General features: G+C 34.0%; 1 protein-coding gene across 5 annotated transcripts in view; it reads left to right on the top strand.

Annotated features, from left to right (window-relative positions):
* SHPRH (SNF2 histone linker PHD RING helicase) overlaps window positions 1–17,137 on the top strand; it is a 65,817-nt gene that overhangs the window by 23,227 nt on the left and 25,453 nt on the right. For all 5 annotated transcript variants that reach the window (XM_037520533.2, XM_037520530.1, XM_037520532.2 and 2 more), the window contains 9 exons: window positions 2,167–2,330; window positions 2,430–2,686; window positions 3,744–3,865; window positions 8,587–8,675; window positions 10,093–10,185; window positions 11,906–12,013; window positions 13,156–13,298; window positions 16,414–16,587; window positions 16,871–16,933. In XM_037520533.2, coding sequence (XP_037376430.1) covers window positions 2,167–2,330; window positions 2,430–2,686; window positions 3,744–3,865; window positions 8,587–8,675; window positions 10,093–10,185; window positions 11,906–12,013; window positions 13,156–13,298; window positions 16,414–16,587; window positions 16,871–16,933 — 1,213 coding nt within the window. The remainder of the gene's footprint in view (window positions 1–2,166; window positions 2,331–2,429; window positions 2,687–3,743; window positions 3,866–8,586; window positions 8,676–10,092; window positions 10,186–11,905; window positions 12,014–13,155; window positions 13,299–16,413; window positions 16,588–16,870; window positions 16,934–17,137) is intronic.

The raw sequence follows: 17,137 nt of genomic DNA, 5'->3' as shown, positions 1-17,137 counted from the left end.
TAGCCCCATTGGCCTTTCAAACCAGGTTATTCTTTTTTGTTGGGAGGTATCTTTTGCATTTTAAAATGTTTAGCTTCTACCCACTGGCTCCCTGTACCTCCCTGCAGTTATGGTACCCACAGATACCTGTAGGCATTGTCCAGAGTCTCCTCCTGTCCATCTTAGTAAGAATCACTGCACTAGTCTGATGGACAGAAATCAGACTTTTTGATTTATTCATTAGTGACAACTTGGACATCTATGAATCCCAAATGGACCACATCTTAAGCAAGGAGAAATGAATCCAGAATATTTTCATTCCATACTTTGGAATGTTTCTTCAGGCAGACTGAAATCATGTCAGTGTATATGAAAAGCCAAATAGTCAAGAACATTACCCTCTCCTGCCCCACACACCCATGTCTACATGATATATTTGTTAGTAATGTGTACAGAACATTGGCTTTAGGGCATGAATGAACCTAGGTTCACACCCTGACTTAGTTAACAGGTCCATAAACAAGCTACTTGAACAAGCTACTTTCCTTACTTATAAAATGAGGTGTTTTCAAAGATTAATTATAATAAAGTAAGCAAAACATTTGGCGTAATATACCATTAACTATTCAGTGAATGGTAGCTGCTTTTACTGATACTTTCGTTGTTCCCCATTTATGTATTCATTTATTTATTTTAGTGTCTTTGTAAGTATACACTTATAAAGGATTTTTATAAGGATTTTTTTTGTTTGTTTTTCATTAAGAAACTGTGAGGAGCTATTGAAGAGATTGAAGTAAAGTGGTTTTAGGGATCATCTTGTATTTAGATTTGTAATTCAGAAGATCCCTAGTGTAGAGAATGGTTTAGAAGCTGGACAAAGAAGGTAGTTAGTTATCAAATGGTTGGTTTTAATAAGTAAACTCATTCTGGTACTTTGGATTTGGATTAGGGCTGTCCTGAGGTGATGGGTAAAAAAGTGGGTAAAGAAAAATGACCAAAGTTTAGTGATAGACCTGGAGATACTAAGACTTCTGATTTACGTAGCTCCATCTATGGTGGCAGTATTTGCCAGTGAACAGCATAGGAAAAAAGTATTTTGGTACAAAAATATGAATTTGATTTTGGCAAGTTGAATCTGAGACACCTTTGGGACCCCCCCCCCCCCCAAACAAGAAGTAGCAAAGAAGCAATTGGATTTATTTGAGCAGAATATAAATGTATGGCTATCTGCATTTAGGTGATGTTTCTTTCTGATGTCACTCTCAAGGACCATCACAATAACTTAACTCAACCTCTATTTGTTAGTCATCTTCAAAATAAATGTAGGTAGGATGATGGCATATTTTTTTAATGAGAATACAGAAAAATAAAAGGAAATTAAACTCAGCTATTATGTTATATAAGATTATAACCACTATTCCAGAATTTTCTATATGGATGTTAGCAATTGTCCATATTTTAAAATTTTATCATAAATAAATGGAAAACTGCTTAGGGTATAATGTTAAGTGGACCAAAGAAAAGAATATAAAACTGACTGTGCCCAGTCAAGAGATATCTGAGTACCATGCTCTAAATCTAACAACAATTAGACAAGACCTACTGGATCAGGGGAAAAGGTTGTCTGATTGAGGATGGAGGTGGGGCAAGGAACCATAATTTCTTTAATCACTTTTATTAAAATCATTTTTTCCTGCATATTACTGTAAACCTCTCTAGTTGGGTAATCTTGTCTCTGCTTTTTATTGTCACATGCTTGCAGAAGTAGAATTACTAGTTCAAGGGGTATGATGAATAATAGCATCAGAAAACATTCTCCTATTGCCTGATTAGATTTTTTTTTCCTAATCCACCAGTCATATATTCATTAGTTTCTGTGCATGACACTTCTTATATCTCTTGATCAAGTACACTCAGTTGAGTAGTTTTTAATGGTTTTACTTCCAATGGAATTTTAAGAGTTTTGAAGTAAGCTCAAGCTTTGTGCAGTGTTTTTATAAACTTTAAAACATTTTAGCCCCTGGCACAAAACCTAGAGCAAAACAAATACTTAAAAAATGTAAGTTGAATTGGAATTTCAGATTCCAGAGCCTGAGTGCTGAGTAATATTTATTAAAGTAGTTATTCAGAATGCTAATGTGCTATAGATAGGAAGTTATTCTCAATGTGCTTCTTTTTTTGTTTCAGATCTTTTCGGTTTAGTGGTCTTTCTTGGTATCGAACCTTACTGTGTGAAACATTGGTGGGTTCGACTTCTCTATCGCCCTTACTGCAAGAGGAATCCTCAGCACCTCTATAGTTTTATTGCCAAGATACTGTGGAGGTCTGCAAAGAAGGATGTAATTGATCAAGTCAGTAGAATATGTTTTTATTGATTAAGAAAAAAGAAGCAGAGTTGATGTGAAAAACTAAATTTCCCGGTGAAATATTTTTTTTTCTCCTTTGTGCAGATTCAGATACCCCCTCAGACAGAAGAAATTCACTGGCTGCACTTTTCTCCAGTGGAGAGACATTTTTATCACCGTCAGCATGAGGTGTGCTGCCAGGACGCAGTAGTCAAACTCAGGAAAATTTCGGATTGGGCCCTGAAACTCAGCAGCCTGGACAGAAGGACTGTCACCTCCATCTTGTATCCGTTGCTGAGGCTCAGGCAGGCCTGCTGCCACCCACAGGCTGTTCGTGGCGAGTTCTTGCCACTCCAGAAAAGGTTTTATTCATTATTTCCTTATACTGCAATTTGTAATATAGTAGTAGTAGACAATATTTAAGCTATTAGCTTCTCTGACTACAGTTTCATTCAGGTTCTTGTAACTGAGTTGTTAATTTTTTCTGTGAGTTACTTTTTCTCTGATATAAAATCCCATTTGTTAAAGAGGGTCAATATAATCAAAAGTGTTTTCATAGTTTTGAACATTTCTTTTAAATAAAGGACAATTGTGGGGTTTTGTTCCTTATTGGCAGGGTCTGGGTGTGGAGGGGGTGCTCTACAGATATGAAAGATTTTTGTTCTTACAGTTTTGGGTACCCACTTCAGGGAATTAAATGAATTAGATATTATTTAATATTTTCTTTACCGTTGTCCTAATTATATCTCTTTGATTACTGTTTCCTAAAACATTAAGGTATGTATATCCATAATACTCTATAGCCCCAAAAATAATCCCACAAAAAAAATTTTTGTGCTTCTATTTTTTTTTAGCACCTGTTATTAAAAAGGTGCTATAAAAAACACAAAAGAATTCAGTTTTGCCCTTGTGTTAAGCAGTTTAATGACAAATAAGGGGATGACCAAGATTACAGATTTTAAGAGTGTGAAAACAATTTCTATGCAAATGGTTAAGGTTACACAGCCTACTTTGTAGAAATGCACTCGACATGATCCTTAGAGAATCATCTTTGTTTACAGATTGAAAAATCAAGGCATATGTAGGTTAATTAAATTACAATACAGGAGTTCTGCCTTTATCTTACATTCTAACTCATATATCATTTTGTACTCTAAAAGGAAAGTAATTTTTTCTAGTTCCATTCTCCATTGAATGAAAAGGGAAAAAGTATGATGTAATTCGATAGAACATGCTTGCTAGAGTAGTAAAAGGTAATTAAGTTAAAAGTGGTATAGGTAAAATGGAGGTGAAGAGAAAGATGCTAAGATACTACAAAGACTGTTAGTTTGATACTCTGGATCTTAAGTGACATAATACTCTTTCTGGAATAACACAGGATTTTCTTTCTAGTTCTGAACAATCTGTCTTTTCTTTTAGCACCATGACCATGGAAGAGCTGCTGACATCGTTACAAAAGAAATGTGGAACTGAATGTGAAGAAGCACATCGGCAATTAGTTTGTGCTCTCAATGGCTTAGCAGGCATCCACATCATTAAAGGTAGAAGGTGATTGCTTTGTTGTCTCTGATTCTTTCCATACATAATAAGGAAGGTTAGTTATAGTAGAAGTCAAAATCCCCCAAGAAAGACACACACTGTTGATCATGGTTTAATGGGCTTAACTTCAGAAAGTAATTCTGCAGAATACTGTAAAAATTTCAAAGTCTATAGACACTTTCACCAGACATTTCCACTAATGGAAGATTTTTTTAGGGAAATTGGGATGTGAATAAAGATTTAGCTATGTTCTGTAGCTCCAGTGGAGTTAAATAAGATATCAAGCAAATATTAGACATCAAAAAGAAAACAGATATAATTTTGAATGAAAGTGGTGAGGGGCATTCGTGATTTGTTTGTGATCTTAAAGGGACACCATAACAGAATAACAGGTGCAGAATTTTTTTAAAAAATTAAACAATCCAGCAATATATAGAAAGGATAGTGCATTATGATCAAGTAGGGTTTATCCCAGGAATACAAGATTGGTTTAATATTAAAAAATCAAATATTACATACTTTACCAAATAACAACTGAAAAAGAAAAACCATTTGATCATCTCAATAAATGTAAGAAAAAGATTTTACAAAATTTTAACATTCTTCATAAAAACATTTAGCTATTTAGGTATCATTGGAAACTCTCACTTTGATAAAAGACATCTATAAAAACACAGCTAATGTTATGCTTAATGATTGAAAACTAAATGCTGTCCCTTTAAGATCACAAACAAATCACGAATGCCCCTCACCACTTTCATTCAAAATTATATCTGAATTCTCACCAGAGCAGTGAGGCAAGAAAAAGTTATGAGATTGAATATGAAAAAAAACTCTTTAATTTTGGATTATAATTATGTGGGAAAGTTACTAGAACCAATAAGTTGGGTATTGCACGGTACAGGATATGAGTAAATATATAAAAATTATTTTATTCCTATGAGGTAGAAATAAACAATTAGAAACCATAGTACCATTCATAGTTTCAAAAGTATATGAAATACCTTGGCATTAATTTGGAAAAATGATGTCTAATTAACACCTGTTAAAAAAAAAAAAAAAAACCTGCAGTGTTGCTGAGAGAAAGAATTCATAGTTGTGCATGTTCATGGAGCAGAAGACTCATTATTATGGTGCTGAATTATCTCAAATTAGGCAAAAAATGGGAAATTATATGTCATAAGTTCTCACAGTTCCAACTTAATTTGAGCAAAATAATTATGATTAAAATCTCCAGAACACTTGACTATCACAGTTAAGAAATATGTATGCTAAATCTTAAAAATTCATGAATCATTGAATGTACTATTTAAAATATTTTAGGTCATTAAAATTTAGCATATCTGAAAAATAATTTTTCTATAAACATTTTATGTTATGCATAACGCTTTCAGTACCTGTTTTATCCTCATAATCACCCAGTGATTGAGTTATTAACATCCCCATTTTATGTAGGAAAACTGGATTTCAGAAGACTTACTTTCTCAAGATTACAACTAATAAGTCACAGAGAATTTGCCCTGTATTTAATTTCAAATCAAATATTTAATTTTTCTGCTATACTGTCTACTTCTTAAATAGACATTTATAAGCCTCATTATTATGCCTCTAATAAGTTGACACTCACTTGTCAAAAATTTCTAAAATAGTATAATATATTATTTATAGATTCTCTTAGAATCACAGTAAAAATTTTAGATTTTCCATCTTGAATCTAAAATTGTATTCCCCATTTCATTCCATACTTGTTACTAATCAGAAGCTGAGACAGTGTGAATGAACTTTCTCTCTTGGCCTTTTTTTCTAGTCTCCTTTTCAGATTTACTGTCACCTTTCCCTGCTGTGATGTTATGCTTGATAAGGGATTGGGAAAATCATCTGATCACTTTCAAACACTGTTGCACTCTAGTAGGAACAGTTTGTAGTTGGCTCCTGTTGTGATAAAATACCACACTGTGGCATTAATGGATCACTGGCCTTTTCAGATAGTTTGCTCTGAATTCCCACCATAGTTGTCTGTCTTTTTAATGGAAAGAAAAATTCCTATTAGGAAATCCATTGGTAGAGGATATGTCTAGTTGGAACTTAATTGTAAAAGTAATACAGTTACATTAGCTTTACTGCTTTTATTCCTGTTGAACAGTTTCCACTTTTTAAAGTAGCAATTAATGTACATAATTTAAACTCAGTGAGTGTAGAAATCAGTCTCTGATGATCTGACTTCTAAAATATAAAATTAGTTTCAAACTCTAAAGGGATTTGCTTACATAATATGCAAATGTATCTATGATATACATCCCATGTTCTAAATTCCTTACCGGTAATAGCATTAAAACATGGTGTTATTCCCAATTTGAGCAATATATATTTTACATACATATTTTGAAGAATATTAGCTTTGCAGCATCAAATTCATTATGATTTGTTTACTTTGCCATCAAATGGCAAAGAATGGGTATTTCCCAATTTAACTTAAACTTGATTAACTTACTGAGTGTGCATAATTTTTAGTCTCCCCAGAAAATACCTTTTTTTAAATGGACTAAAGAGAAATAGGTATAATGAATAATTACAACTAGTTTTTTATATTACAGTCTAGTCATTGTACTTCCTTTAAAAGGTATGGTAATTATGAAGGGAGATTTGTTAAATGAATTGTTCTCTGTGAATGATAGTATAAATACTAATAGAATCCATGTCTTTTGAAAAGTATTAGAAGATTCTTTAAAACTAAAAATAAGGAGTTCATTGTATAAATATAACTGAGTATTGCTCATTAACATTATAATGTCACTATTATTTTGGAAATAATCTCCTTTATCAAAGTGAGTAGAAATTGCTGACTAAGTACTGTGAAAATGTTTTAGAAGCCTTTGTTTTAGTTAAGTGGTGGATTTAGATATCAAACAATGGTAGAAAAGCAAGTATTTTGCACAACATGAATGAGCTTATTATCACTGAACTGGACACTTAAAAATAGTTCAAATGGTAGATCTTATGTTAATTATATTTTACTACAGTTAAGACAAATACATATTTATATATATAATCAGTTTTAACCAAAAAAAGAGAACCAACAACAAAATTTACAAATGCTGTGGGGGGGGATGGGCGGGGGCAGGAATTTATTGCTCATTTTAGTCTATGAACAAAGTCCTGCATCTGCAATAGTAATAAAAATAGTTTGAAATTTAAAAAAAAAAACTTCAAGTGTAGATCAGGCAAAAAGCTTTCTCAGTAACGGCATGTCTATACATTTTTTTTAATTTCATGAGTTTACCTCTGATAGACTTTTCATTGTATTTCTATTTTTTTTTAAGATTTATTTATTTATGCATACAAGAGCTGGGGTACAGGCCAGAAGTGAGGGGGGTGAGAGGATTCACCAGAGATAGAGTGGGGAACAGAACAGGCAGATTGACTGAAGTACACTGCTGAGGGGAGCAGTGGTCGAGGCAGAAGAGGTCTGCTGCACCATGTGGGTTTCTCCCTGGCCGGCGGACATCAAACTTGTGCTGCAGAGGCTGTGGGTTGCTTCATAGTGCAATGCTTAAAGACCCCTGTGCCACCAGGTAGGCCCTCATTGTATTTCTAAATAAGCAGTTTTGAGCTTTTCCCTAGGAAGCAAATAGTTGGTTCTGTTATTCAAGCCACTGAAAATATTTCATCTCTCCTTTTTCTGAAAGAAGCAGATAATAAATATTTTAAGTTTTATGAGCCATAAGATCCGTTACAATTACTCAGCTTTGTTCTTATAATGCATAAACAAATGAGCACAACTGAGTTCCAATAAAACTTTATTCACAGACCCTGAAATTTAATTTTATATAATTTTCACGTCACAAAATATTGGTTTTTTTTCAACTATTTAAAAATGCAAATCCTCTTAGTTGTGTCCAAAATAATAGTGACATTATAATGTTAATGAGCAATACTCAGTTATATTTATGCAATGAGCTCCTTATTTTTAGTTTTAAAGATTCTTGTAAAGCTTTTCAAAAGACATGTATTCTGTTAGTATTTATACACAATTGCATATGGTCATATAGGACCCATGGCCATAGTTTGCCAATCTGTGCTTTAAATAATTACCTACTGATTTTTTTCATTAGAGTAAACTGCTAATTAGAACTATAAAAATAACATAAATTTCAGATTGTGATTTATATGACCAAAAATGGAAAAGATTCCCCAAGTTTTTGTAGTTTTCAGTTGCTGTTCTTTTTGTTCTAATACCAAGAACAGTAATACCCAGCAAGAAGAATATTTTCTTTTTCTGAAAATTATGTGTCGATTGGTCATATGTTTTGAGTATTTGTTGAGTATATGTAACTAAAATTACCCAAATTGTTGAGTATATTACCCAAATTTGTCCTTAAATTCAGACATCATAATAACTATACTTGGTATAGTATAGTTCAATAAGAAGAGTCAACTGTATAAATTCAGTTAATCCAGAGTTTGTTTTTTAGTGTAATTTTAAAACATTGTAAATATATTTAATTGATAATCAGTTCTGTGGAATTAACCAAAAAAGAAACTATCATTAGCTTTAATTTTCTGGGACAATCATTTGTACCATCTCAAATTCCTTTTAAAAAATACTGATTTGTAATCATTGTTACAATTTTGCAGTGGACATGTTTAGGTGAGAGATTTGTGGATGACACTGAGAGCTAACTACATTATTTTATTGTAATTTAAATGCATTTTATTTCTTCAGGGGAGTATGCCTTGGCAGCAGAACTATACAGAGAAGTGTTGCGTTCATCTGAGGAACACAAAGAAAAACTCAAAACTGATTCACTTCAAGTAAGTAAAATCTTAACAATTTTAGTATATATTTTGTCAATTTTGTACAGAAAATTTTTCCTGAATGTTTAAGAGGATCTGATTTGATGCCAAACAGAACAACCTTTATAGTCTCATTTCACTAGCATCAAATCAGATCCTCACAGGACTATTTCTCAATCATCCTTTAGCTTTTATCTGTCTTCCCAAGTAAATAGTCAAGTTATCAGGTAAAAATTACTCTTAACTTTATGTCTTCTCGCTCTTGAGAGTATGGATGGAACCTCTAATCAACTGTGGAGTCATTATCACAGTGAGAAGGCTGAATTATGTTTAATGCAGATATATAAAATATAGATTTCCCCTCCTTGCACCATATTTACCTCCAATTCTTTTGCTTTTCTTTCAGCCCTTAAGTTCAACAGACCCAGATCACAAACCAGTTTCTCATACATTTCATTTTCCTTACTTTTATTATAATTGCTAAGCTTATCTAGACTGATTTCCCAAGAGAAGTCTTCTAGAGTCAACCTTACTATTTTATTGAACTTATTTAGAATACTTACAGTTCATTCTGTAGACAAATGATGGCTATTAGAAGACATAGCTATATTACATATTCTGCTAACTACATAGACATATTTTAAATTTTTATGTTCTTCAAACAACTTCATAAGATCGCATTTTTTTTAAAAGATTTATTTTTAGGGTCTCCCTGGTGGCGCAGGGGCACGGTAGCCTGAGTTTGATCCCCAGCCACCCAGGGAGCAACCCACATGGCAGCAGACCTCCTGAGTAACCTGCTACTCCCCTCAGCAGTGTATTTCAGTAGATCTGCCTGTTCTGCTCATCACTCTGGCTCTGGTAAATTCTCACACACCCCACCCCTCCTCCCCCCCCACCAGCCTGCACCCCAGTTTTTATATGCATAAATAAAAATAAATGTGTTTTTTAAAGATGTATTTATTTATGCATACAAGAATAGGGTATAAGCCAGAGGTGCAAGTGGTGAGAGGATTCACCAGAGAGAGTGGGCAGCAGAACTGGCAGATCTACTGAAATACACTGCTGAGGGGAGCAGCGGGCGGGCAAGGCAGGAGAGGTCTGTTGCGCCATGTGGGTTAGCTTCCTGGCTGGGGATTGAATTCATGCCATGGCTAGCGATAGCTTGATAATCCTGAGACTTTATCCCCTGTACCACCAGAGAGGCCCCCAAAATCGCCTGTTTTTAAATTGAAGAAAATTTATGTTATTTTGAATTAAGATCTTTACTATGAAACTGACTTTGGCGTTCTCTGATAAATTGCTTTAGAGGGGAGGTATCGAGTGCCCTGATCTCAAAATGTTGTTAGTAGTCTGTATGCCAATGTTAATAGAAAGTTCTTTTATAAAGCCCACTGCATTAACTATCATAATTACTGCCTTTTGTGGTTTATAGAGACTTCATGCTACCCATAACTTGATGGAATTATTGGTAGCTAAGCATCCAGGAATACCTCCTACCTTGAGAGATAGCAGACTTGAGGAAGAGGTAATTAATGTTTTTTTTCTGTCTGTTAAAAGTACATTTTTTTCAGACTCGATGATCATTTTAATTGCTACTTCCTAGGACATATAACATTTATATGAAGGTAACTATGTTTTCCTGCCCCTTTGACAATCCGGACTTTACTGTGGTAATTTTGGGTAGTACAAAATGGCAATACTCCATATTATTTTGCTTCTCTGATGATTTGCCTCTAGTCATATGCTAACTACTTAGTTCTAGATGTTACTAATACAATAGCACGGAATTTAAATAAACAACAAATAAAAATGGAGACCTTATTGCTCTCATGGCAAATCTGAAAACGTTAATAGTCTAAGATTAATAAAAAATAAAATATTTTGTACTTTTTTGCCTTTCTGCATATTACTTCAATACACTAGAGTTTTCAGTGATATTTCTTATGTCTTCTCAAGGAAGTTCCCTCTCCAGTGAGTGTTACCTCTCATAGAAGTGATGTAAATTATTTCACCTTAAACTGTTAATAGCGTATTATGCTAATCCCCTATGGAACTTTAAATTTTTAAAGATCAAAAAGAGCAGCAAAGCTAGAATCAAAAAAGTAGATAATGTTTGAAATGTGTTAAAGCCATTAAGTGAAGACTTCATTTGAATCAAAGAAGATTGTGTAAGTATGCACAGCCTTTGACTGCATCCTGTTCTTGATGTTCAATGGCAGTCTAAGTGTTAGAAGTTTCCTAGTGAAACTTCACTCCAAATGTAGGCATCACAGCCTTGCATGTAATATCACTATTTAATTCCTGTTAGTGACAGAAACTTGCTGAGAGACAGTCCATCTATGAGTAGACAACTCTAATGATCAGTTATAACCAAATAATTCTAATAGAAATTAATGAGAAGATTGTGATGACAAAAGAAAAAACACAGTATGTGGATGAGGGTTCATACTAGATACGTGTATTTCCAAGGCCACATTATCACTTTTGCCTAACTTTTATAGACTGTGAAGCCACACTGTTCAAAGTTGGACCAGATCCTAGAAAGCATCTACTTCAACCACCTACTTTGTAAATGAAGTAACAAAAGCCTGGGGGAGTGATAAGGGTAGTACAAAGATAGGTATGTGGTTAATTGGGCCTTATGAAATTGTCATCTCTCTTGGTCAAATATGATGAATTATTGATAATTTCGTATGTCTCAACCAATTACTTAATGGAAGCATTTGGCTATCTAGTTCAGTCTCATTAAGGGTTATAGCTTCACCATAATGGATTTTGGGGAAACATGGTCCATGACACTTGTGTCACTGTATATTCTTAAGTATTTTTAAACTGAAGTAAGTCCAAGAAGCTATAGTAGCTAAGTCAGATAGATCTTGAAAGGTATCCTTGCTTTGCTTGATTAAAAAGTAAAATAGAACTTTACTTTTTACCCATTTGGTTTTGGGTTTTTTTTTTTTTTTTTTTCCTTTCTCTTAGTTAAAAGCTAGTTAGATTACAATTTGGAGAGCAAACCTATGGATTTTCTTAAATATTGTGAATTACAGGTAAAATTCATTCTCTGTAGTATATCTTAGACTATCTAGCTTGGCTGTTAGGCTCGCCACAGTGTACTTGTAGCATTTTATGCATATTGGGTTAAGTAGCCTTAAATATATAAAATGACCCCATTGTCCATGAAATGTCATACTGAATTATTTTCTAGACCTGTAATGAAAGTTTACATTTGTCCGGTCTCAACACAGGCCAAGCAACTGCGAGAGCATTATATGAGCAAGTGTAATACGGAAGTTGCTGAAGCACAGCAAGCGCTACAGCCTGTGCAGCAGACCATCCGTGAACTGCAAAGAAAGGTATGTCCCTAAAATGACTTTCCTACTTGTGTTTTTCTCCTGATAGCATTTTGGATTTCATTTTGGTTTGGGCAGAAATTTACGCTTTCTTTTCATCTTGAAGTTTTTAGCACCAATGCAGTGCCTGACCCACAATAAAAGTTAATTTGCTGGCCTCCCTGGTGGTGCTGTCAAGCTGTCGCCAGCCACTGCAGCACAAGTTCAATCCCCGGCCAATCAGGGAGAAACCCACATGGGACAGCAGACCTCTCCTGCCTCGCCCGCTGATCCCCTCAGCATTGTATTTCAGTAGATCTGCCTGTTCTGCTCCCCACTTTCTCTGATGAATCCTCTCAGCCCCCACACCTCTTGCTTATACCCCAGTTCTTGTATGCATAAATAAAAAAATCTTAAAAAACGTTAATTTGCTGTTAGCAGTTCTTGTGGAGTGAATGAACGCATGTATAGATAAACCAACTGTTCTAAGGTTATTCCCCATTTTTTAAACTATAATACATTTCCTCATACTTTGAATACATAACAAGTTGTCTTGTTTAAAGAAACTGAAAATTTCTATAACCTTCTTTTGATTTTACATGTATATGTTTCTAAAACCTTTTAAGATGTGAAAACGTTAAAATCACTTGGTTTTTATCTTACGGATTACATGCCATTTGTCATAATGTAGACATAATCTTCTATTTTAGCCATTTATTCCACATTTCTCTCCAAAATTCATTAGTGGTTGGTATTCAGGCAAATAATTTTGTTCTTTGATATAGATAATCCATTGAGTAGACTTTGGCTCTTTTAATCAAAGAGTAAAATGAAATCTATTTTGTTGAGAAAGAGACCTGTTACCTTTCATATATCGTTAGGTGAATTTTCACTTAAGTATTTTTTAATACATCTTTATTACATAAGTGTACACAAAAAATTCTCATTCATGCACAGTGGACAGGAAACAGGTGCTCTCTTTAATTACATATTCAGATGAGGTACTCATCCACCACATAGAGAATATATTTGTCTCCCTGCTGTTACAATTCCTTTGAGAGGCATCTATTGGTTCCTTTGAATTTCTAACAACTATTTCTGGTCACTGATGGAAACACAGCAATTATGGGGAAAAAACATTAATTGATCAGCTATTGTCTTAACAGATTCATTCTAATTCGCCTTGGTGGCTGAATGTGATCCACAGAGCAATAGAATTTGCTATTGAGGAGGAGCTCGTTCAGCGGGTGCGAAATGAAATAACCTGCAACTACAAGCAACAAACTGACAAACTTTCTATGTCAGAAAAGTAAGAAAATAGTATAAAATAATATAACCATAAACACAATAAACATGTAGATTTTACATATTAGGAGTACATTTCAAACAAAAAGAATAGGTATAAATATAAAGCATAAACCTTTCTTCTATATGCCACCCTTTTTTGTCTTTTAAACTTTTTCTCTTTTCAGTGCTTTTTTCCCCCCTTTAATCTACTAAAAGTATTTTCTTTGTATCTTTCTTGACATACCTAAAGCTAACTTTAAGCACATTTTTTAATAAACCTTCAGAGAATTTTGTCCCTGTGGTAAGGTATTCATCTTCCTATGTGAATCATTCCCTGCAAACTAATAATCATAGTGCCGCAGTGACCCAAGTTTTTTGGAGCGTTACCTTCTCTCTCTTCCTGTCTTTGTTCTCATCAGTACTCACCTTTTTCCTTTGGAGTCTTCATAAATAAGTTGGATTATGTGTTTGATGTATTAAATGGTGAATAATTTTTCCTGAAGACCAAGTTTACTCCTTCTCAAAAATATGCTCCATGGTTTAACAAACCACAGGAATGTCTTTTATCGTGTGGGAAATTTAGGTGTTGTGGCAGAACTTTGAATTCTAGGTAGGAGGGAGAGAGGATCACAGTTGGCATACATACTAGTTTTTAGTGAAAAATTGAGCATAAGAATATCTTTGAAATGTTTTTAAGGGGCCTCCCTGATGGCACAAGGCATTAAGCACAGCTCTGTGAAGCTATCCACAGCATTTGTAGCACGAATTCAATCCCTGGCCGGCCAGGGAGGTGACCCACGTGGTGCAGCAGATCTCTCCTGTCTCACCCACTGCTTCCCTCAGCAATGTATTTCAGTAGATCTGCTTGTTCTGCTCCCCAGTCTGTTTCTGGTGGGGACAGAGTGTTGTCTTCTCTCACCCCCTGCACCTCTGACCTGTACCCCAGTTCATGTATGCATAAATATTTTTTAAAAAAAAAAATGTTTTTAAACTTCTCCAAGTTTTTCCAGAGCTACTAAAATCTTAATGAGATGTACAGCATAACTCATTTGTCATTAACTTGGATGTACTTTATTAGAATCATCTTTTTCACATGAAGAACCTTATAGGCTTCTTATTTATGAGATACATGCAGTATATTATCCCCTTAGGTACACTTTTTCCCTATTAAACCCAAGGGCCACTCTGCCAGGACTTGTCACTTAAGTCTTGACTCATTTTTTCCAGTTTTAAAGCTACATCCCAATATGTTCTGCCAACATTGTAGATAAGAAAATATTTAAAATCTTGAATTTTTTTAAATCACACAGAAACTACTTAAGAGTTGCATTTCCCCATATTAGAACATATGCCTTGTTCAGTGTTTTGAGGTACCAGAGCTGAAAAAATGTCTCCAATAGGAAACAAGATTTACAATTTGTTAACACAGACATTCAACATAAATAGAAAGTGAGAAGATACATTTTAAAATGTAAGTTAATATTTGTTACATATATACATATATCATTTTAACGCTGCTAGTATTTCTTTACTTAGATTTTTTTCTTAAATTGATGTCTCAAAAGCCAAAGCACTCGTGTGCTTGTTAATGATTCTTGGGAAAGGATATGCAGCTTAGTTATTAAGAGCACAGATGGGCACTTGAGTCACACTGTCTTTTGTTCATACTCTTGTGTTTATGAACTGTTTATTAATTCTGATTTTGAGAAAGCTGTGTAGCACCCTGTACCTTTTTTCATATACAAAACCACAGCATATTGAGGATTAGTAAATTAATTTTTGTAAGTGCTTTTATAGTACCTCTTCCATTTAGTATGGTGTTTACAAGCTACCTGTTGTTGTTTTTTTCCGTTGGCATTTACAGACCCTGCAAGGTAGAACATTGTTAAGACTTATTAAATGCTAATCTGTGGTATTTTTCAGTCACATGGCTCGGACCTGTGTTAGTGGAGACAATTTTTCCAAAGCTACTTCTTCCTCTTAGTTCAAAAGTTAATTTTTGAAGAATAATTTAAATTACTAAAAAATTAAAAGTAAAACTTTATCTTCTTTTTGTGAATAATACTGTTGGCTCACCTAATTCTGTTCATTATCTCTATTCAAATTCCTTTAGAAATAATTAAGCAATTGCTAATTGTTGCAGTTGAGCAGTACAGAATAGAAAATTCCGTGTCTATTACATGCTTTTTAAAAAGATGTATTCCTTACCTATAAAAGTTAGCTTAATGATAAGATCCATGAATAATTTGAGAATGAGTATGTATAATAATTGAACAAATACTACACTAAAATTAATGATATAGTCAATACACTCCATGAACAGAAAGGTACAGGTAAGTGTTATAAAATACCGGGGAAGCCTTCAGGAACAATTTGGAGAGGAGGAACTATAACACTTCAGGAAGGAAAGGGATATACTTATATTTCAAAAGCAAACAAATCTTTTCTGTATTTTTCCATTTCCTTATTTCTTCTAGGATTTCTTTTTTTTTTAATAAACCAATAGGCACATGCACATGTGTGCATTTCTTTTTTTTTTTTAGCTCATTTCATTCCATTTATGAGAACAGCTAAGAGCATTGTGTTTGGTTTAACACCTCACTACCATACATAATAACTTTGTAACATTAGTTAAATTATTCTAATTCATTAAGCTTCATGAATAACATCACAACAGTATCTATTGTGATTATACACGGAGTGTTTGGCATAGTACCTGGCATATAGTGATGCTTTAAAACCCACGCTTGTGTGTATGTGTGAGAGTGTGTGTGTGTGTGTGTGTATACATGCATGCACACAGAGTTACCTTCAAGGATTATATGTTGACAATTTTTTTTCCTCAACTTTGTCTCTATTTTCCATCCTGTAGTCACCTCTCCACATAAAGCAGGAATGTCAGGAGGGACTTCCCTGCTCAGTCAGCATTAAAAAGAGAGAATGTGGCAGTCCTGATCTTTCAAAGACATCTGACACACAGACATGGCTTTTGCATAGTCTTTTTCAATTGCCTGAGGCCAGAAGCAATCAGACATTGGCATACTATAGTTAGACAACCCAAACCAATTTTTGATTTGAAGAAATTAAACTGCTACTCTTTTCTTTGTATTGTGTGTGGTGCTGGTGATGGGAATCAGGTTCCGGGACTGCAGAGGTCTTCAGTTCTTACTTACAACACAAATGGAAGATCTAAATAAATTCCAGAAGCTATTAAGAGCAGCTGTAAAAAACCTGGAGGGACCTCCATCTCGGAATGTTATTGAGTCTGCAACAATTTGCCACCTCCGGCCAGCCAGACTTCCACTCAACTGGTAGGTAATAAGAGAAAAAAATGGCGTCATTCCACTAAGTTAAATTTCTTCTTAGAGAAGAAGGGATGGCTCATATAATAAAACTTTTCATTTAATTTCAGATAGGAAGTAGCAAAAACGATGTGTTGTTAATCTAAAGGACCACATACTAAATCATATTTTTTCCTAAAATGACATATTGTAAAGGAAAAAGTGAAGTATAAAAATACTAAGCCTCTTGTAGAAATTGCCTGATTACTGGCTGTGTTTGTGAATATTTCTCTAATAATTTCTTCTTTTCCAGCTGTGTCTTTTGTAAGGCTGATGAATTATTCACAGAGTATGAATCGAAGTTATTTTCTCAAACGTAAGTTTTCATATTACTTCTTATCAGGAAAATGAAATACTTTCTAAGATTTGGTGTTTTAATTTTATTAGTCTATATTTTTCCTTACAATGACCTTTCTTATGTATTGTCTTTTATTAAATCAGCTCATTAAACTTGGGTATTTCGTCTTTGAATTGTTCAGTTTCATGTATACAGAAGTTAATCCACATGCTCATGTCATAC

The sequence above is a fragment of the Talpa occidentalis genome, unplaced genomic scaffold (genome assembly GCF_014898055.3).
Source record: "Talpa occidentalis isolate TD23 unplaced genomic scaffold, MPIMG_talOcc4v2.1 talOcc4.2, whole genome shotgun sequence".
NCBI classification, from domain to species: domain Eukaryota; kingdom Metazoa; phylum Chordata; class Mammalia; order Eulipotyphla; family Talpidae; genus Talpa; species Talpa occidentalis.
The sequence above is the reverse complement of the archived record's forward strand: the minus strand, read 5'-3'. Positions and strand labels throughout refer to the sequence as shown.